At 39.6% G+C, this 23,221-nt stretch overlaps 1 protein-coding gene across 1 annotated transcript in view; it reads left to right on the top strand.

The window, feature by feature from the left end:
* Positions 1-23,221, top strand: part of FOXP2 (forkhead box P2) — a 461,901-nt gene that overhangs the window by 322,188 nt on the left and 116,492 nt on the right. Inside the window, exon 5 of the mRNA XM_068401530.1 lies at positions 1,076-1,165. Within this exon, the coding sequence (XP_068257631.1) occupies positions 1,076-1,165 (90 nt within the window). The remainder of the gene's footprint in view (positions 1-1,075; positions 1,166-23,221) is intronic.

Below are 23,221 nucleotides of genomic sequence, written 5' to 3'. Positions count from 1 at the left end.
TTATCAGTTGAGAATCTTCATTATTTTAGGGAACATTGATCAAATGGCATTTATTGCAGTGTATTCCATCTATAGTATGTTTTAACCACATAGATAATAGTGTGATGTATCTTAAAGCTCTAACTGCTATTTACTGAACTGATTTTTTTAAGGGGAAGAAAAAGAGTTCTCCAGGTAGTTTCAGTGGAAATGTTTTGAATCTTTTTTTTTTTTTTTTCATTTCTTACTAAATACCGCTATGTAAAATTTGGCATTTTACAAATAATTATATAGGGAAAAATAATTTAGATTAGCCTTCTTTGGGTAAGTGGAATGTTTGTTTACTTTTCATATGTTTAACTGTATTTTGCTGAGTTGGAATGAAAACATAAAATAAATGAAAACATTTTCTATTTTGATTGGGATACTGTCATCCCAGAGCCTGATCTGGTTGGTTGAGTAGTAATTTCTTTGTTCTCTGATTTTCCTAAGAATGCAAATGAAAACCACTCATTTTTATTTGGCATTAAAACTGCACTTTATTTTGTCAAAGGAGAGGTTTCTCCTTGAATTGTAAGTACAAAAAGTGTTTTTAATCTTCAATGAATATCCTTATTAATTCGCTTTCAAGATAATCTGATGTTGATTTGTCAAATTTAATTACAGCTTCCGGTAACACTTGAAGTCTACTTGCTTTTGCTTCAAAATTGTAATATGAAAATGCAAATTGAATGATAATTTGCAAGGGAGTGGGCATTTTAGTTGAATACTCAAAGACACGTTCCTTGTGGAAATGAGGCTATTGATGCAGTTTATGATTTTTCCTCTTCAAGCACTTTAAACAAATTAACTTTATTTCCTGCAGGATTTCATGTACATCCATAAACTCCAGTGAAATCCTGTATATGTACTTTCAGATTATTTTTTTTAATGTTTTAAGTAAAAAACAAACTGAACTCTGAAATCTAGCAAATACAAATCAAATATGAGGAGGCTGCATTTGTTCGACTGGACTTTTACCTAACATTAGCAATAAGTAACTCATCTCTTTCTAGGAACCGGTGGAAATTATTTACTTTTTTTTTGTTACTTTTAGGCACTCCAGGCAGCAAGGCAGCTGCTTTTACAGCAACAGACAAGTGGACTGAAATCTCCTAAGGGCAGTGATAAACAGAGACCACTGCAGGTTAGTAAAGTATCCTTGCTTTTGGGGCCTTTCTCTCTGTGCTTGCTCACACATGAGGGGTGTGTGTGTATGCCTGTGCTCTAACGCTCTGTGTGTGCATATTCACATGCAGGAGGTTACAGGCTTGCATGTTGGTAACTTCTCATTCACAGAGAAAATTCACTATAAGTTACAAAAGCCTTTTGTGGCTATAGATGCTTAAAAGGTCTAAGACTTAAGTCTGAGTTCTGTAGCTATGATATAAATTAATTCTTTATAGACATGTTGCAAAATTGGTATGTGATTTTTATACATACATGGATTAAATTGTAAAAATGGCTGTGTTAAGACTAAGAGTAAAACAGTATCCAGAAAAAAAAAAATAGCTAAGGAACTCACCAGTATTATATCTAAGTGACGAACAGAGAAGTGTTCAGAAACTACCAACATAACTGCAGGAAATTATGAAAGATCTGCATCTGCCGTTTTAGAAAAAGATATGTCAAAGAGTGTCACACTGGGATGCTGTTGGGCTTCAGATTGTGTTCGGGTGAATAGGAGTTCTGTTATTGAATAATTATTTTAAATACATTATTAGTAAAACTATATATAGCATTTTATTCTTGAAAAAATTTATCTGGGGTTTTTTTGAGATTTTTCATTTATTGCTAATTTAGAGTTCCATATGAAATTGCACTCTGCTGGCAAATCTGATTCTCTCGTTGTATATAGACCCAATATGAGTGTCTAACTGCTGAATTACAGTCTGTTGGAGACAAAAGATGTACATGAGAGACAATTTTATTTTGTTCAGAAAATAAAAAAGTATAACTCTCCTACCATTCTCTTCCTCACATCTATTTTTCTGGGTGAGCCTTTATCCTGTTGGGAATTCCTGTTCTCTGATGGAATAGGGTGTTTTTATCTCATTTTTAGTTTTTGTCATGCATAATGGGGGACCCCAGGCACCAGAATTTATCTTTTTCTCCACCAGTGAAATGTTGTGAAATTTGATCACTTGTGCAATTTTTGCATGTAATTTACATTGTCTCGTTTTCTTTGTGAAAATTCATGGAGCAATGTTGGACACAGCAAACAGTTCCACATTCCACATCAGCTTTCTTTAAATATATTTTTAAAGTTGTATTTATTTGATCAGAACCAAACAAGAACTTAGGGAAATGACTAATGAAAATGGAAAAAAAAAAGAAAACATGTCAAGCTGACATCCTGCCATGCTGTAGTTGTAGTCCAGTCCAGAGGTGTAGACCTGGGACCAGCTCAACTTTCCATTCTTTGCCCTTGACTTTGCTTTGTGTTAAATTTCTTTAGGCTTGAAGACACACAAGAAGAGTAGTCATAAAATCAGCAGCTTATGAACTATGTGGGGTTTTTTAAGTTTTTAGAAGTGGAATTGGTGATCTTGAAGGGCTGACTCACGGGGATCATTGATTTAATGAATACTGTGGAAGTAGTTTGTTCTGCCAGCTCCTCATTCTGAAAGATAACATGGGCTCTAACTAGGAGTGTACAAGGTCCATCTAGCCCTATGTCCTGTCTCTAAACTGGCCAACACCAGATGCTAAGAGAAGTATATGAAACAGGCAAAAATAGAGGTATTTTCCCAGTATATCTTTCCCAGTGAAGTTAGCTTTCTGTAATCCTCCAACTTGTAAACTGGAGCAGTTCAGGAGCTACTGACTTCTCTGTTCGCATTCTCCAGCCATTTCTAGACCTTCTTTCCAAGGCTGAAGAGATGTGGGGGTGCACTATTTGTGGTAGGCATCGATGAAAGGAGAGAAAACCATTTTTGGAGAGAGTCACACACATAACCCAGAGGATGATAAGATGAGGAGAGAGAGTCTTGTGCTTTCCTACTCCCAAAGCACTAACCCTGGCCTGATGCCTGTTAAATGCCATGGAATGGTGTATTGTAGACATGTCCTGTATTATGTGTTTGCCAGGAAGAGTCAGTGCCTCATGAGTCACACTTGCAAGGCAGGAAGAAAAAAATAAAGCAAATAATTTTCTTTTCAGAATTGTTACATGCTCCCTAAAGCCAGGATTATTGCTCATGTTTCCAACTTTTCCTTCCATGATCAGTATGTACACAGTGCCTCTTATTAGCCTTGGACACTTCATATGGTTCATTTTTAAATGAGAGGAAAATGGAGTTTGCTCCCAGACTTTGTTTTATGTATCAAATACCATGTAAATTCAGGTATAAGGACAAACTCCATTTTAATTTTCTTCTTTAGTGAAAGGATTTATAAAGGCTTTGAAAATGAGTCCTTGGAGCTCTTCTATTTCTGTCTTTTACTGTTACTACAGAGCTGTTCATTGTTCATTATGTAGTGGAAATTCACATTTGGAGCATCGTGATGCCTGTTTGACCAAATACTGTAATATAAGTCATAAAATTATACAGTATTATTATTTTATTATGCCAAATTTGATGGTAACTTTAGCCAAAATCTGCTAGCAGTAGGAATTGCTAAATGTATATAAGCAATTTGAAGTTTATAAGACCAAAATACTTGTGCTTGTGTTTGTGCTTAAGGAAACAGACTTCTCCCAGTATTTTAAAATACTTTAATATTAGTATATTTCTAATTTCCTCTAATTTCAGAGCAATTTACTGATCTGGCAACTGGAGATATGTTAGAACTGATTTATAAATCTAGTAAAAACCTATTAAAACTTTTAAAACCAGCTCACACATCTGCAGGCAAATGTGGGTGTTAGGTAAGCCTTGCCATTGCATCTCTCATGTGCTCCATATTTTGATGTAAACTATTCTATTGTTCCGTGTGCCAAAGAAGGCAAAAAATAGTATTAATTTTAGTGGCCGTCTCTTTGTATGTGATGGATATTTGGGGGAAAGTAGCGTATGGTGTTTTTATGTATGTTCTCTCTGTTATTCCATAATGCGTCGAGTATTTTAGTGACTTACAGCACCTACTAGCTAATCAGCAAGTTGAAAGCTTATTGAAGAAACCTTCAAATTTGTGTCCTCAACTTTACAAAAACAGGGTGTTGGGTAAGTCATCAAGTTCTAACTGTGCTTTACAGAGGGGATGGTTGTAGAGAACCGCTGGGATTTTCCTAGAAGAACTTGAGTGTCTTTTGTATCATTCTCATGAAAAAACTTTTTAAATTTACCACTAGCTGTGCGATCTGTTGGGAAAGAGGAATGTTGTGTGGGCAAATGTGGTTTAGTTTTTAATGCAAAAGTTACCCTCATCTAGTAGTTATCCTATATTTTCAGGGAGAGGAGGTTTATATTTAGATTGTGAGTTAACAGAATACCTGCAAAAATTACAGTTTTAGATAGATGCTTATCTTGTTCTACTATTACTTTCTGATTTACATTTTTCTGGGTTTCAGACTGCAGATGGCATAACCATTAGCATGTCTTATGCAAAACAGAAGGAGAAAAACATCCCATCTGACAAGCTTGAGTACCAGTTGTACTAGTGATTTTGCTTTCATGTGTAGATATCCAAATAAATGTATTTGAAACATGTTTATATATGCAGTTCATTACACTGATCCACCAATTGAATGGATCCAATCAGTACATACATTGGTTAATGACATATTGCAGAACAGCTAAGGAGGGTTTGTGATGAGAGTTGAGGATAATTTTAACTTGCATATGATGAGATAACAACATTTATTTTCTTACTGTGCATCCTGGAAAACATATTGCAGTAGTAAGGTTAAGATTACCATAGTACTGGTTTTTATTTCAGAATGTTTTTTCTTTTCTGGAGAAACTGTGGTTGTGATAATCCATGGTGAAGCGACCTGATTGCTTTCATGGATTTCACTCCCTATCACCACATTTCCATAGTAGGCACAACAAGGAGAACGTCACTTTGGCTCTTAGAACCTGTAGAACAGTGCCCTATAGCAGAAAGTCACTGTCCTTAACGGTCACTGAAGAACCTGGTGTCATCTAGCCTGAGTTCAAAACTGGCAGCTTTATTGTTCTTGTTACGCTTACAATCATGAGCGTGACTTGCGGTTCTTCAACAACTGTGCAGAGCACAAGCATAACCCAAAGGTAAATGCTGTCAATTTGCTACCGTTGGTGGGTGTTGTATACAGCATTGGGATCATTTCCCTTCCAGGTAGGCAAATCTCGGTGCTTAGACTAATGTGTCCATGATACACATACAACAGTGATACACATACAACTAGGCTGCATAGCATAGTGATTTGGACAGCTAGTTGTAATTCTATTTGTTTTGCTCTAAGAGCTATGAAAAGCCTAGCTATTTCTAGTCCCTGTAATATCTCTAATGAAGTAGTTTATTTTCATAAAGTCAGACTTTGAACTTTATCTAGATTAGAATAAACAGATCTTCAATCCCCCAAGTTAATATATCTGCAATGAATTGGATAGTTATTTTTCCCCTTAGGCTAGGAGATTTGTTGTCTCAACATGAGTACTAATGCATTCTGTGTTAGGATGACGTGTCAGGGAATCATGACTCCTGGATTCAAAGGGTTAAGCTCAGTGTGTACCAAGACTGTTGTATAAATACCATGCTGGATGGAGTGTTGAGTTGTTAAGGTAAGCTTTGTTTATTTATCATGAGCACTTCACTAAAGTGTAGTCATTTGATAAAATTTGGGAAAAGTAAGTATACATTTAAGTTTAATTACTTAATGTTTATTGCATTAGTGCATAGTATCAGAAGAACTAGGTTTTTTAAAAATATGCAAAATGAAAAAATTTAGCATGAAAATTTAGCATAAAAAGATATTCATAGTATTTTAGCCTACTGTCCTTGCTTTACTCTCTCCTAGTTTGGTCATCTCCCTTTGGATCTTCATATGGGTCTGAATTTAAAATTTGTTGCACATAATAAATAAGCAAATATATCATTAATATTGTAACTTCTAGTTGCTTTTTTAAACATACATAAGGAGCTGTTGAGAGATAAGAAATTGGGAGTGTGAGGAAAAAGAAGCAAAAACCACTACTTTTAAATTATATCCTCTGACTTAATGCACACTGACTTCAACCATGCATGCATAATATCAGTAAAAAAAATCCCAGTTCAAAACCAGCAAAAAAAATGTTATGGATGTAACTGAGAGTTTTCTTTGCATTACGTTCAACAAAAATAGAAACAAATCTAACTGGTCTAAAACTGTCTTTCCAAAAACTGTGTGTTGCATGTTTCTATTTATCTAATGCGTGCTGCTAAGCATAGGAGGTAGGAGGATTTTGCATATGCTAGAAAGCACTGATTTAGAAAGATGCAAATGCCTAATATATAGTGTAAGAGGAGAGTAGTGATAAACAGTCTTTTTCCCTCTCGAGTATAATTCTGGAGGAAATGTGTGGCCTACATATAAGCAAACATTGAGACTTGGGGTAAATTAAGTTTGGAAGAAAGCTACCGGAAAATCCTAAGTCCCATTTTTCCTTGTAAGTCTGTTAGGAGGAGTGTGCAGTTATCCTCCGAGGTGCAGAAATTTGCATCAGTGATACCCATGCTAAAGACAAGGATAACCCCAAGAGATGGAGAGAAGGCAAGGAGTTATTTTTAGGTAAGGTGTACAGAGGAGGGAAAGGAGAAATAGCCATATTCAGGCTTTCATGTTGTAGAAAACAGGAGTTCCGTTTAAGGTGGAGGGATAAATACAGTAATAAAGAAAAAAAGCTGGACATGTTTCATTGGTTTACAGTGGAAGAGTCTGTATAACAAAGTTGCTGGGAAGTCCTTATTTATATAGATACAAGTCTGCTCCAAAGGCTTATGTCCTGTCTTTGACAACCTCTTTTACTCACAGAAACCCGTATTTTGCATCGTGTGCCATTTTGCTGTAAAATCTCTTACTTTTGAAGACTTCAGTACTAAAAAATGTATCTATAACCACTAGTTAGTATGGTCTCCTTTTTAATTTAAAGTAAACATCTGTCACCTTGAGGTATGTTTCTTACTGATAAAGCAGATAGTTGTCATTTTTAGGTACATAAAACATTACAGCTAACCTTATGTATGGTCTTTGTAACATGGAAAAATGTTTACTAGCAGCCTTCTAATGGAAGTTATCACGTAATGGCTTCATCTGTATCTGAGAGGAAAAAAACCTAGCTGGTGCAGAGATCACATCTTTATCCTGAAAATATTGTTGCAAATTATAAAATATTTTGGAGGTAGAGGAAAGAAGTATTGTGCAAGTTCTGTTTACAGGTATTGAATATGCAGAATACTAATTAGGATTACTATGTGATCAGGGATTTTAGGAGGCATTTTAATGTTAAACATATGTCTGTGCAGCAATCTGACATGTCACTCCGTTTCTGTGACTATCATTTGTCACCTACATCACTATCACGTCTTTCCTTTCCCCCTTTCTCTCTTGTTGATTCTGGTAGTTCTAGAGGACTGGGAGGAGAGGGGAGAACACACACACATTCCGATTCAGAATGGCAAACCTTCGGAGAGAGTACCTAGGTCTTTTCACAGCAGCTTTTACATAGCAGACCAGCAGACCCATCTTTCCCTCATGGTAGAATCTGCAGCCTGTCTCATACCAGCAAATATTGGCGTGTATGGGATGGTTGGACTGGTTTTTATATTCTGAACTATACAAGTCTCCAAGCCCTACAGAGAAGTTTCTTTGTCTTGCTTGAGCAGCTAGAAAGCTCTGTCCCGCTGCAAGCCCTCCTGGTACAGCCGAGTGCACGTTCATGATTGCTCCTCTTCGGGCTGCGTGAGTAGTTCCTCTGCGGTGGTGGGAGGTGTAGATTTCCTTGAGCCACTTCTCCAGGCTCTTGCAACAGGTCAGATCAGCCTGATTCTCTTACCAGCTGGCTCATTGCCCAGAAAAGCTTGTGAAGAGCAGAGAGGGAATGTGTCAAATGGTTCCCCACTCAGTGTGCGGCTCTAGTAAAGGGTCTGCTCCCAGGCAGGGCCCTAATTATGCCAGTTTAGGATTGCACCACTCAAGCAAGGTTCTCCTGATACTCTTGAATTTGAAAACACATTAGTGTACATTGATTTAGAAATTACCAAGGAAAACCAACTGAACAAAATATTCTGTGAACACTCTCAATGGGTGTAGATTTTTAAAAATAATTTCTAGTTACATTACTATTAAGGAAAGTCTCTTTTTTTTCTATAAAGTTTTTAATTTCGTCAGGCAATTGCAAAAGTCAAGGAAATTTTCTACCAAAAAACAAAGTCTGTGTCTAAATAATGAAGAATCTTCAGTGAACAGTGGCAAATGCCCCTTTCCACATGAAAATCCAGTGTCCCCGCATAGCCATTCCAGACATTCCTTGTGCATATCACTTCCTATACTTCTTTTTTACAGCTTAATTTTACTTTGTGAATTGAATACTTGCCTTGAAATTTTCTAATTATTAGACATTATTTTGTGTGTTAGTTGTCCAATTGCTTTACCAAGCAGGGGTGCTTTACTGGGGGTGTGGGGAGCAGGCTAATGAGGAATCTGAATGTATGCCAAGATCAACACAGCTATTAATTTTAGTTTACCTTAACTTGGTCTATATACATGTAAAATTGAATTAAAAACTGTTAAAATTTTCCAGATGAACATGCATAAATATTACATAGTAATGCTACAGCAAAAAGCATGTGAGCATGTGTGCTGCTGAAAAAGCAACCACACAGTGGAGTGGAAAAGCACATCACCCCATCCTGTTGGGGAAGGGGGTTGTCCAACAATTGCCACTTTGATGTTGTATGTCTTTTTATGCCTTCTTATGCTTCTAATATAATTTTCTTGAGACAGACAGATGAGGGTGTTAAGAAATAGAATTAATGGTGAAAAAATTACTAAACTACTTCAATGCTTTACTACTTGATTATGTGAAGCTTTGAAAAGCAATTGTACGATAATAGTATGTACAAAGGAAACTGTATGGTGTGCCGACAACATCAATATGCTTCAAGGATCTTACCAAGAACCTCAAGTATAAATGAAGAATGAGATTTTCCCCTAAGTGTTCGCAGTAAATCCATTTATTCAAGAAATATACTTTCAGTCAGATAGAAAAGACAGCCTACACAGTATGGAGGAAAACCAATACAGAAACCGAACATGTCAGAAAAAAATATCAAAATCAACTCTGTGCTTGTAGAAGTCGTTTCCAATTTGATGCAGCTGTAATTTATTGCACAGATAGCTATGGGCTTGGTGCTTAAGAATAATCGAATTACCGAATTAAAGAAAAATATTTCCCAGTACAAGATACAGTGTGGTGGGGGTTGACCTACTGCAAAGCAGTTCTTCAGAGAAGGACGTGGGAGTTCTGGTGGACAACAAGTTTACCATGAGCCAACAGTGTGCCCTTGTGGCCAAGAAGGCCAATGGTATCCTGGGGTGTGTTAGGAAGAGTGTGGCCAGCAGGTCAAGAGAGGTTATCCTCCCCCTCTACACTGCCCTGATGAGGCCACACCTGGAGTACTGTGTCCAGTTCTGGGCCCCCCAGTTCAAGAAAGATAAGGAACTACTGTAGAGAGTCCAGTGGAGGGCTACAAAGATGATGAGAGGACTGGAGCATCTCTCTTAAAAGGAAAGGCTGAGGTTCAGGTTGGACATTAGGAAGAATTTCTTTTCAGAAAGGGTTATTAGACATTGGAATGGGCTACCCAGGGAGGTGGTGGAGTCACCATCTCTGGATGTGTTTAAGAAAAGACTGGACATGGCACTTAGTGCCATGGTCTAGTTGACAGGATGGTGTCAGGGCAACGGTTGGACTCAGTGATTCCAGAGGTCTCTTCCAACCTGGTTGATTCTGTGATTCTGTGATTCTGTAACTGGGCTGGGCTATTGTACAAGATAGATATCTTTCAAGAATATGATTTAAAAAGTAAATTCTAATAAATTTTAGAAAGTGCAGCAAAGTACACGGTGGTGTGTTTAAGAACTTAGAAAAGTTTCTTCCTTAAGCTTGTGTCCATCACTTAAATTGAAAAAGGAAGAAAGAAGCTCAGTGTGTTGATTGCTGTATGACTGTGAATGACCAGTGATGTAAGATAGGTGAGAAGAAAGAACATGCAATCCTAAATGAATTTTAAAAGGTGTTTCCAATAAAAATAGGGAAATATTAGTGCAATTTTTAGAAGGTATTTTTGAGACCTCATCTGAAATAGTGGAGATATTCAATCCACCTAATTTCTGGCACCTTATTAGTATGTTAGAAATGTGCTCCATATAGATTCTGTTGAAAGATTCAGGGTTCTGGTACTGATGCCCTGAATTTCCATGGAGTGAAGGCATCTCACCGTTTTGACTATGGCTGATAGCTTAGCACATTTGCTATATACGTATGTATATACGTAAGTATATAGTATGTATATCCATATGTATATAGTAAGGTTGTGTAAATTCTGTATATATTTTTATGGTATACAAGACTAAGAAGGTTTCGTTCAGACTAGATGCATAAGCTGAAAGATTTTGATTGCTCTATGCAGTTTGGGTCTAGAAGCGAACTTTAGGAAGGAAGATACATCTTTTATACTTCTTAAGAACAGTTTTAAATGTGGTAGCACATAGCTAAGCTAAGCATGAATGAACTATGGAAAAGAAAGCTTTTCACTATACAGACAAAATTGTTTCTGGAACACTGGTCTAGTAGAAGTAGTGGAAGCAAGAGCCACACACTGCCTACTTAAAGATAAAGCTTGACCACCTTAGAAAGGGACTTACATGACATGAATTAGAATAATAAGAAAATTAAAAACTCAGTATCTTCGAGTCCTGTAGTGTTGCGGGATTTTTTGTTGTTGCTTGTTTTTTAAAAAAGATAGGGAATCATTGAAGCCAATAGCAAAATTCTAGGGAACAGAATAGTGTGCTGATTTTTCAGTAAGCATGTTATACCATATGAACAGATTCATTTTAACAGGATTTTAATGCCTTCTTCAAATTATAGCATGTACATGAAATGCCTTAAAGGACATGACAGTTGATTATTTTTTCAAAATTCAACTTTATTTTCTGCATATTTATGGCCTGTTTCATGAACAGAAAATACTGAAGACTAGATAATAACTGGCATTTAGTAAAATACAGGTGACATCCTAAATTCACAATATATCATCTATTTCAATTCACTTTCAGTATATGACCATTTTGGATACTTTAATTCTCACTTGTTAGATTACAACAAAAGATAGTGATTTCTATGAGCATAGTCTTAAGTAGCTGTAGCTTTCACATAATTTTATATAGTCTGGATTTTTTCAAGCTATTAGATACAAAAATGTATTGACTTCATAATTGTCAGTAAGACATAGAAGTAGTACCACTGAATTAATAAATATGGATATTTTTAATTGGAAGGCATTCATTCTAAAATTTATTTGCTTTTCTCAGCAATAAATACACTGAAACAAGAGGCAGAATTTATTTTTTAAAAAAGCCTCAATATTTTAAATATTTTTTTCTTCCAAAAATACCCATTTTCATAATGCTTTAGAGTATTTATAATGTTGCGTGATTGTCTCACCATACCTGAAAATAAAGTGAATTAGTCTAACAACCCACTTATGAGATCATTATTATTGCAGCCATTTTAGGGCCTAGCATATAGTATGACCCAATAAGTCTCAGAGCCAAGATTAAGAGAAGGGGCTTTTTTCCACATTGAGAAAAGTCATACGAATTTAGCATCTTGCAAAATAGTTTAGTCTAGAAAAATGTTTGTTTTGGGTGGGAATACTTGTATAGAGTTCTTTGAGTGAGTATTTAATCATCATAATTTGACTGGGGTGGTACAGTTTGTATTGTAATACCCCAGCCATACCTCTAGAAACAAATAATTGTGTCTTTGTGTATGATTCTTTAGGATATTTGTACTTAAGAAACGTAAGTGCTATTGTATCAGCCTTAATCTTTGTAATTAATAATGCCCCAAAATGCATCCAGAGATATTATGGTATCAACAGCTGTTAAGACTGATTTCCTAACCCTCTTGGGTTTCAGTAACATTGTCGAGAGAAATTGATACAGTAAAACCTACCAATTCTGTATAGTGCTTGGACTGTTAATATAAAATACTTATCAGATTTTGTTTGATTTATCAAATCTTTTGATTTTTTTAACTATAAGTACAGTAAGAGAGAAGTTACTAGAAGTACTTTTGGAAAGGCTTGACTACAATAATGACATCTTTAAAATAAATTCTTGTGTAATGAAAAAAAGATTATATAATGCTTTTATCATATGTGGAATCACTTAGCTTTTTTAAGTGAAAACCCTACATAATTTTCGTGATAGCAGATTTGGACCCCTTCTTGTAGTTAAGTGTCACGGTTTAAAGCTGGGCCAGCTATTAACCAGGTGGCAGATGCTCTCTGTTAACCCTCTCCCCCCCCCCCCCCACAAGGGAAAGGGAAAGGGAAAAGGGAGAGAGACTTATGGGTTGGAAAGTTAAAACAGCTTTAATAAACTATAATAATGAAAAAGAATATAATAACAATAATAATAGAAATAACCAAATATATACAAATATGTACAAAACCAAGATCAAGAGCTTGGAAATCCTCCTCAGGCAGAGTTGCTCCCCCCAGTACAGGCAGAGGGGAAAAGACAGTACCTCCCCCCAGCACAGGCAGAGGGGAAAAGGCAGTAGCTCCCCCCAGCACAGGCAGAGAGTAAAATGCAATAGCTCCCCTGCCATCACACCTGCAGGCTTTTAACTGGAGAATTGGCAAAGCTGGTACCAATCAGTGGGAGACAGGAGGGCCCCTCCCTCCTGGGCCCCACCTCCAGGAGGCAGTGGGTTAGTGATAAATAGGAAAGTGAGAATGACGTGTATGGGATGGAATACCTCGTTGGTCAATCTTGGGTCACCTGCCCTGTCTGCTCCTCCCTGCAGGTGCGAGCCCCCTTCGGCTCTTCACTCATAAGCAGTGAGGAATTTAGCAGTGACCTTGGTTTCTCTAAGACTAATTGGCCTGGTTTGAGCCAAACCAGGACATTCCACCCCTTATTCCATACCATTCACGTCATACTCAGATCACCACTACCTTTTCATTTTCAAATATATATATACATATCACTAGTTTATGATTCATCTCTATACAAAAAGTTCATTAAGTTCATTTGGTTCAGGATTGTGGGTTTCCATCTGGCTAGCAGTCTCTCAGCAGTCTCTCTGGCTAGCAGTCTCTCTTTCGTCATGGTTCGTGCCCACGGGTTGCAGGTTAAAGATGTCAGACTCGAGGAGGTTACTGGACGCCACTTGATGAAGCTAGCTCCGGTCTCATCACCACTGTCTTAACCTGAAAGACACTTATGCAGTAACAACATACAGTTCGGACTTAAGTAGTCTCACCCAGAATCAGATCACCTTCAGGGACACATTGGACTTCACCATCTTGCAACATCACCCACCAAGTACATCCAGGTCCCTGAGCAAAAGCAATCCCACGAATGGGTTTACCTTTGCCCGTTACAGGAAGAATCCAGACAGTTTTTCCCAATAGATTCCTTTCATGCACCACAGGGACTTTATCTCCTTCTACTGTATGTAGAAGGTCTGACTGAGCAGGGCCAGCTCGATTGATAGATCCCCTGGTGTTAACTAACCAGGTAGCTTGTGCCAGATGTTTATCCCAGTTTTTAAAGTTTCCACCCCCCATTGCTTTCAGGGTAGTTTTTAACAGCCCATTATACCGTTCAATTTTCCCAGAGGCTGGTGCATGATAGGGGATGTGATATACCCATTCAATGCCATGCTCTTTGGCCCAGTTGTCTATGAGACTGTTTTTGAAATGAGTCCCATTGTCCGACTCAATTCTCTCTGGTGTGCCGTGTCGCCACAAGATTTGCTTTTCGAGGCCCAGAATAGTGTTCCGGGCAGTGGCATGGGGCACAGCGTATGTTTCCAACCATCCGGTGGTCGCCTCCACCATGGTAAGCACATAGCGTTTACCCTGGCGGGTTTGAGGGAGTGTGATATAGTCAATTTGCCAGGCCTCCCCATATTTATATTTCAACCACCGCCGCCCATACCACAAAGGTTTTAACCATTTGGCTTGCTTAATTGCGGCGCATGTTTCACAATCATGGATAACCTGTGCAATAGAGTCCATGGTTAAATCCACCCCTCGGTCACGAGCCCATCTGTATGTTGCATCTCTTCCTTGATGACCTGAAGTGTCATGAGCCCACCGAGCTAAAAATAGTTCACCTTTGTGTTCCCAGTCCAAATCTATTTGGAACACTTTAGCAGCTTGATCCGCTTGTTGGTTGTTTCGATGTTCCTCAGTTGCCCGACTTTTAGGTACGTGAGCATCTACATGACGTGCCTTCACGACTAGTTTCTCTAGCCGAGCAGCAATATCTTGCCACAATTTAGCAGCCCAAATAGGTTTACCTTTGCGCTGCCAGTTGCTTCGCTTCCACTGCTTTAACCACCCCCACAAGGCATTTGCTACCATCCATGAGTCAGTATAAAGATACAGCCTTGGCCACTTTTCTCGTTTAGCAATGTCTAAAGCCAGCTGGATGGCTTTTACCTCTGCGAATTGACTTGATTCACCTTGTCCTTCTGTGGCTTCTGTGACTCGTCGTATGGGACTCCATACAGCAGCTTTCCACTTCCGATGCTTTCCTACAAGACAGCAGGATCCATCGGTGAACAGGGCATACTGCTTCTCATCCTCTGGTAGTTCATTATATGGTGGGGCTTCTTCAGCACGTGTCACCTCCTTTTCTGGTGGCATTCCGAAGTCTTTGCCTTCTGGCCAGTCCATGATCACTTCTAAGATTCCTGGGCAATTAGGGTTTCCTATTCGAGCCCTCTGCGTAATTAATGCAATCCATTTACTCCACGTTGCATCAGTTGCATGATGGGTAGTGGGAACCTTACCCTTGAACATCCAGCCTAGTACTGGTAATCGAGGTGCTAGGAGAAGTTGTGCTTCAGTACCAATTACCTCTGAAGCAGCTCTAACTCCTTCATATGCTGCCAGTATCTCTTTTTCAGTTGGAGTGTAATTGGCCTCGGAGCCCTTGTATCCTCGACTCCAAAATCCTAGGGGTCGACCTCGAGTCTCCCCTGGCACTTTCTGCCAGAGGCTCCAGGTAGGACCATTGTCCCCAGCTGAGGTGTAGAGCACATTTTTAACATCTTGTCCCATACGGACTGGTCCAAGGGCTACTGCATGCACAATCTCTTGTTTAATCTGTTCAAAAGCCTGTCGTTGTTCAGGGCCCCACTGAAAATCATTCTTCTTTCTGGTCACTTGATAAAGAGGGCGTACAATCTGGCTGTAATCTGGAATATGCATTCTCCAGAAACCCACAACGCCTAAGAAGGCTTGTGTTTCCTTTTTGTTAGTAGGTGGGGACATGGCTGTTATTTTGTTGATCACCTCTATCGGGATCTGGCGACGCCCATCTTGCCATTTAATCCCTAAAAACTGGATCTCCCGGGCAGGTCCCTTGACCTTGCCTCTTTTTATGGCAAAATGCCGGAGCAGGATTGCCTAGACCATATCACACAGGAACGCGTCCAGGCGGGTTTTCAATGTCTCCAGAGAAGGAGACTCCACAACCTCTCTGGGCAGCCTGTTCCAGTGTTCGGTCACCCTCACCGTAAAGAAGTTTTTCCTCATATTTAAGTGGAACCTCCTGTGTTCCAGCTTGCACCCATTGCCCCTTGTCCTGTCAAGGGATGTCACTGAGAAGAGCCTGGCTCCATCCTCTTGACACTTGCCCTTTACATATTTATAAACATTAATGAGGTCACCCCTCCGTCTCCTCTTCTCTAAGCTAAAGAGACCCAGCTCCCTCAGCCTCTCCTCATAAGGGAGATGTTCCACTCCCTTAATCATCTTCGTGGCTCTGCGCTGGACTCTCTCTAGCAGTTCCCTGTCCTTCTCGAACTGAGGGGCCCAGAACTGGACACAATATTCCAGATGCGGCCTCACCAGGGCAGAGTAGAGGGGGAGGAGAACCTCTCTCGACCTGCTGACCACACCCCTTCTAATACACCCCAGGATGCCATTGGCCTTCTTGGCCACAAAGGCACACTGCTGGCTCATGGTCATCCTGCTGTCCACTAGGACCCCCAGGTCCCTTTCCCCTACGCTGCTCTCCAACAGGTCTGTCCCCAACTTGTACTGGTACATGGGGTTGTTCTTGCCCAGATGCAGGACTCTACACTTGCCCTTGTTATATTTCATTACATTTCTCCCCACCCAACTCTCCAGCCTGTCCAGGTCTCTCTGAATGGCTGCGCAGCCTTCCGGCACATCAGCCACTCCTCCCAGTTTTGTGTCATCAGCGAACTTGCTGACAGTGCACTCTATTCCCTCATCCAAGTCATTAATGAATATATTGAATAGTACTGGTCCCAGTACCGACCCTTGCGGGACTCCGCTAGACACAGGCGTACAACTGGACTCTGTCCCATTGACCACCACTCTCTGGCTTCTTTCCTTCAGCCAGTTCACAATCCACCTCACTACCCAATCATCCAGACCACACTTCCTCAGTTTAGCTGCGAGGATGCTGTGGGAGACCGTGTCAAACGCTTTACTGAAATCGAGATAGACCACATCCACAGCTTTACCATCATCTATCCACCGGGTTACGTCCTCATAAAAGGCTATCAAGTTGGTTGAGCATGACTTCCTGTTGGTGAAGCCATGCTGAGTGCCCCTAATGATCCCCCTATCCTTGATGTGCCTAGAGACAGCACCAAGAACAAGTTGCTCCATCACCTTTCCGGGGATGGAGGTGAGGCTGACCGGTCTATAGTTCCCCGGGTCCTCCTTCTTGCCCTTTTTGAAGACTGGAGTGACACTCGCTTTCCTCCAGTCCTCAGGCACCTCTCCCGTTGCCCACGACTTAGCAAAGATGATGGAGAGTGGCCTAGCAATGACTTCCGCCAGCTCCCTCAGCACCCGCAGGTGCATCCCATCAGGGCCCATGGATTTATGGACATCCAGATTGCTTAATTGGTCCCTGACCCAGCCCTCATCTACCAAGACAGATTCCTCTATCTTGACTTCTTCTGTGGCCTCAGGGGTCCGGGGCTCCTCAGGACAGCCTCCAGCAGTATAGACAGAGGCAAAGAAGGCATTCAGTAACTCTGCCTTCTTTTTATCCTCTGTCTCCAGGGCCCCCACCTCATTCATCAGTGGGCCTACATTGCCTCTAGTGTTGGTTTTACCTGCAGTGTATTTGAAGAAGCCCTTTCTGTTGTCCTTGACCTCTCTTGCAAGGTTTAATTGCAAGGAGGCCTTAGCTTTCCTAGTTGCCTCCCTACATCCTCTGACAACAGACTTATATTCCTCCCAAGTGGCCAGCCCCTCCTTCCACGATCTGTACACCCTCTTCTTCCACTGGAGTTTGACCAGCAGTTCCCTGTTCAACCATGCAGGTCTCCTGGTACCCTTCCTTGACTTCCTGCTTGTTGGGATGCTCTGATCTTGAGCTCGGAAGAAGCAGTCCTTGAATGCTAACCAACTATCTTGGGCCCCCTTACCTTCTAGTACCCTGTCCCATGGGATTTCCCCTAGCAATTGCTTGAAAAGGCCAAAGTTGGCCCTCCTGAAGTTCAGGGTTGTGATTCTGCTAGCTATTCTGTTCCTGCCACATGAGATCCTGAACTCTACCATCTCATGGTCACTACAACCAAGGCTGCCCTCAACCTTCACCGCTTCAACCAGACCCTCGTTGTTAGTGAGGATAAGATCCAGCAGCGCTCCTCTCCTAGTTGGCTCATCCACCATTTGCATCAGAAAGTTATCATCAATGCACTGGAGGAACCTCCTGGACTGAGGATGGCTGGCTGAGTAGGCCTCCCAGCAAATATCAGGGTAGTTGAAATCCCCCATGACAACCAGGCCCTGTAATTGCGAGACAGCTCTCAGCTGCCTGTAGAAGGCCTCATCACCGTCCTCATCCTAATCCAGTGGCCTGTAATAGACACCCACAACAGTATCACCCCTGCCAGCCTGCCCCTTAATTCGCACCCACAAACTCTCAACTCGCTCCTGATCCGCCCCTATATATAGCCAAGCTCTGGAACATATCTGTGCTGCAGGACGTTATAGATGCTAAACATTTAAATTGGCTAAAAATCAAGTGAACAAATTAATGGAAGGAAAATCGATCCATAAGAGATGCAAATTCCTCATTTTCGTAGTTTCTAAAGCTCAAAATGCTGGGATGTGGGGAGTGACCTGGGAAAGCGTTGCTATGTCTGTACACCACCATGCTTGTTCACTCTTCTCTGGGCACTGAGTATTGACCACTGTTAGAGGCAGCCCAGTAGACAAAAAGATCATTTGGTTTAATTCAGTGTGCCATTCTTCTGTCTTTTCAAGCAACATCTAGAAAACAACATATTTTCCTTCTGAGGATTCACTTTTGGCCATCCAAGTGAACTTGACTTTCCTCCAAGAAAAGTCTGGTTCCACCAGCAAACTTCAAAATTTACAAGCCATAGTCCGTTGGACTTCTCACAATTGTTTTTAGTCATGCTTTGAAGAAGAAAACCTCCAAAAATATCTAACATTTCCTGGTCCAACCTCTTAAGGAACGCTTCTCTTTGTGACACAACACTGACATCAGGATGATGTAGTATGCATTTTGCTAGCCATAATTACTCTGCATTGTAGTGGAAAGACTGGATTAATCTGATTAAGCTCAAGGAAAATAGTTAGGTCCTCAAGCGTTTTCAAGCTACCTAGCCGCTTTCTAACACCACAGTCAATCAGATGCTCGGCATGTGTCATGGTCTGAAAGTGATCCACAAGGGACCTTCCAAAAGGGAAAGGATGTACCTGAGTTGCGTTGGGAGCAGCTATCTGGCTCTTCCATGAGTTTGTAACTATCTTATTACTTTGACCATGCAGGCGATGAAGCCCAGATCTTTAGATTCCTGGTTACATATACAGGACTGCAATGTCTCTCCCGTTGCATGGGAAAAGGATCTTCCCAATTTTGTGTCTTCAACACGCATTCAAATAAGTCACAGTCAATAAAAAGGAGAAAAAGAAAGTGTGGCTGCCTTCTGTAGAAGTGAGGAGCATTTAAAAAAACCTCAACACAATTTTTAAAGTTAGTTCCATTCTTTCGATATATCAGTCTATCATCTACCATTAAGTTGGCAAAAACAACTCTGAAGTACAGCGTCAAGGTTAGGTATAACGGCTAATTTTAATTTTAATGTGGGATATAGCCCAAATATAATCTTATATAAAATGCTACTATGCAAATAGGCAAAATATAAGTCTAAAGTATTGACTGTCCTGTTCTGAAATAAGATAAATTTCAATATTGTAGAAAGTTAAGTAAATCTGAGCTAAAAGAACATGACAAGGAATAACATAGTGGCAGCACACAGACCTAGCTTGAGAGAATGTCTATTTAATTTAAAAAGTTTTACAAAAACAAATCACAGCATAAGTATATTGTATTTCTCAAAATCAATGAGTTGCAGTAGAAACAGTAGTCATAAGTAGTTTATGTTTAGGAAAACTTGAGGTTCTTTCTAACCAGTACAATTATTAACTTTACAAGGTATATGGGTTTTAAAGGGTTTGTTGATCATGGTTATCTACCAGAAAGGAAGATAGTCACTGAGACAAATATGCATTTGAAATTCTGTAATTAGTTTTTTTACTCAATCCATTGAATTATACTTCTTGTTGTATGCAAAATGTAGTTCTCACTAATATTAAAGCTCTTTTTCTTTAAATTTAAGTAAATTTTCATGAAATTAGAATAAATGTTTCATTTAGGAGTTAGTTACAGAAATTGAGTAGACATAATCAGGCTTCCTTATGATCAGGTAAAAGAGAACACTCTGGCAATACACAATTAGCAGCGCAAGCCCCTGCAGCCCCAGAAAGTCAGTGAGAGCAAGACCTTCCCCAAGGGTTCTTGGCATACTGCCTATGTGGGAGACGCTATGTTGGCTCAACATACATAATGAACTGTGTTTAATTCCATGAGCAATACCATTGGATAGTCATAATATGGTATTTGTGGCTTAAGTTACACCTCAGAACTTTAACTGTAAGTCAGTGTAGATTGTTAGGTCAGTATATTGTCCATATACATTTCTTTGGTCCAGATAATTTTTTTCTGGCAGCTTACTGAGGTGTCAATAGTTGCATGCAGTTAAGGAGCATGAGGCTGCTTTTAGGTAAGAACTTGACAATGAGATTTCGTAAAACAGCAGCAGACGTACCAGTATGAGTTGTTTTCTTTTCTGAGGACACATGGGTGTTTTAGAGGATGTTGCCTCATTGCTGGGGTGCCTTGCCTAAAAGATGACTGTTTGGTTCTCTCTGGATGTCATCCCAGGACGGGAGACAAGATAAGAAATTAAAGAGAAAGACACTTTAAAATGTTGAATGTTTATTTCACTATGCAGTTGAGGCTTTTTTGTTGTAGTTCAGATATTTTGTGTGGTTTTGTGTATGCTGTTTTGCTAATTAAAATATCAGGTATACATTTAAAACTGATTATTCAATGTAAAAGTAAATCTTCCGTATGTTTATCTCACTGAGAACAATTGTATCCCCTCTGATTTTCTTCGAGATCTGACAAAAAAATGGCAAAGAAGTTGTACTAGGAGATGGTGGGAATTAAAAAATATTTTGGGTTTCCTTTTTCCTAAGACCGCTATCTGTGTTCCTACTCTTGGAGAGATCCAAGAGAGGAAAAACTACCTGATAAGGCTATGATAAAGTTGCTCACCTTAAGCATAAGACATATATGAAAGCTTAGGGTGTGTTCTTACTACTAGGGGGCAATTTATTATTTACATCTCTTACATTGAGGCTAAGTTTGGATAGAAGACTGTGATAATTTTTCTGCTGATCAACTGTCCCTAGCGTAGTCATCCATCCTCCTCTTCCTTTGATAAGAGAGTTTATCATCGTGAAAAAATATGAAGGGGACTGAAGACATCATCAGGAAGAATGGCTGCTTTTATAACTCCAATGCAGAAGTGTGTGTGTGCAAACTCCACAGCACTTGCTTTCGAGAATTTTCTGAGTTTTAAAATGACAGTACAACCTTAGATTTGGAATGAGGATGTGTGAACAAATTCATGTATGTATCATGTTGTGTCATTTGATGTATGTATCATGTTTTATAATCTAACATTAAGAGATTCTCGATATGTTGGGCATGTTAACCAGCTTCTGCATCTTATTATACTGGTAGAATTATTTTTAAATGCATTTGATAAGATCTTTCTCTCCTATTTTTTGCTTGTTCTTTAGCAGAATCTTGGTTTCTAGTAACATTTAACATCAGGAGGTGGTTTTGTTCCAAAACCAGTTGTTATGGATGTACAAACCTTGATTTAATGCATATGAGCTGTCTAACTTGCTCTTTGTTATTTTTTTCTGTAAGCGTATGTTTAATTGTGTTACGCGATATCTGGAGGTATAAATATTAGTTGAAAAGTCTGTCTGGTTGGATAGGACCGCAGCACACAGTGGATGCTTGCACTTTCTTCTGCTATATCAGCACAGAGTTCGTGAGCCATTTGACTCAGCTTTGGGGATGTTTCTTGGTGTGCTAATACCATGCTCAGCAAAGGCTGATGCAGTATCTCATCCAGTCAACATATAAAATAATGTTAAAATACAGAATTTGTTCTATTTGTTTTTAGCCTGGAGAGGCTAAATATTTGGTGGAAGAAAGGAATAGGAAGAAATTTCCCAGTCCTGAATCATGCTAAGTCACCTCCTAGGAAGTGCCAAACATCTATATCAAAATAAATGATTCCCAGGAGTTATGCAGTGTGGCCTCTGCTTCACATTGTAGAATGTCTCTCTTTTACAAAATCTTTTTTTTTTGTAGTAGTAGAGGAAAATGATAAATTATAATTAAGTTAAATGTACACATTCTTGATATAGAAAATTCTCCAAATCATTTGGCTTATTCTTTGCCCATTTTCATTTCTGACGACAGCTTACAGTGGTCCTGTATCACGTCCAGGCTGGTTGTCATTTTTCTCTGCTGCAGTTCCCGATTTTGCTGACAGTTAAGATCCCCACTTCTTCGTGCTGTTAGGCAAGAACTGGAAAAGCAGTGTCAACTCTGGTTGATGTGACACCTTCAGGCTGATACCATGCTCTTTGCTACACTGAAAGAATCATCAGAAAGTACAATATTATCTCTATTTTCTCTGTTATATAAAAACTTTTATACGCCTTTTGGTAGCCACCAGAGTTGCTGGTGTTCCATGTTACAAAGCAACTGCGACTGGGCAATGATTCAGTGTCAGAATAGCTGTGGGATTGTTCAAACCTGACCCTCCAGTTTATAACTGGACTTAACTTTATTTCGGTGATAAGCATTTTAGGTGTAACACAGTATTTGATCATGGGTCCCAGGCCAAAAGGATATCTAATCCTAAATCTTTGTTCTGAAGCCACAGAAGAGCCTCCGCTGCTTTTAGTAAAACCATCAGTTTAGAGGTTTGTTGTAGCCAACACCCTAGATAGCACACAGGCTCTGTAACGGGCTGTTATTTTTCTTGTGGAGGCTATGGAAAGAAGAGCCTTGGGTACTATGTTTGTGCTTCTGATTATTCACTGAATAAGAATTTAGGATTAGCATTACTATTTAGCATTTTGCATTTGGCGTTATCCTTCACGATCATCACTGTATCAGGCATGTGTGATGTATTCAGTTATTTCCCACATGTGCTGCCTTTCGCTCATCTTTCCCTCGGTTTGAATGAGGTTAATGCTACAGAATGGGGCCTAATGACAGTCAGAATGTATAGGAAGAGAGTCAATGTATTAAATTACTCAATTATTTCTTGTTTGTATATCAAAAAAGGAGCAGCATACGTGTAGGAAGGATGTTTCAGTAGTGTGAACTGTCATTTTGAATTATCAGTCAACTGTTGCTTTGTTGTTCCTTTTATGCTGCTGGTAAAAAACACGGAGTTTTCTAAAAAGTGGAAAGCACTGAATTTGAAAGAAAATGAAGGGGTGACCATTCAGTCTTATTTTGCTAAGAGCAGAAGAATTTCATTGGCAGACTTTTATTGTGCTGTGTGTAGACTGTACGTGCAATAAGCTG

Source organism: Nyctibius grandis, chromosome 5, assembly GCF_013368605.1.
Source record: "Nyctibius grandis isolate bNycGra1 chromosome 5, bNycGra1.pri, whole genome shotgun sequence".
Lineage (NCBI taxonomy): Eukaryota > Metazoa > Chordata > Aves > Nyctibiiformes > Nyctibiidae > Nyctibius > Nyctibius grandis.
This window is presented reverse-complemented; position numbering and strand designations above follow the sequence as displayed.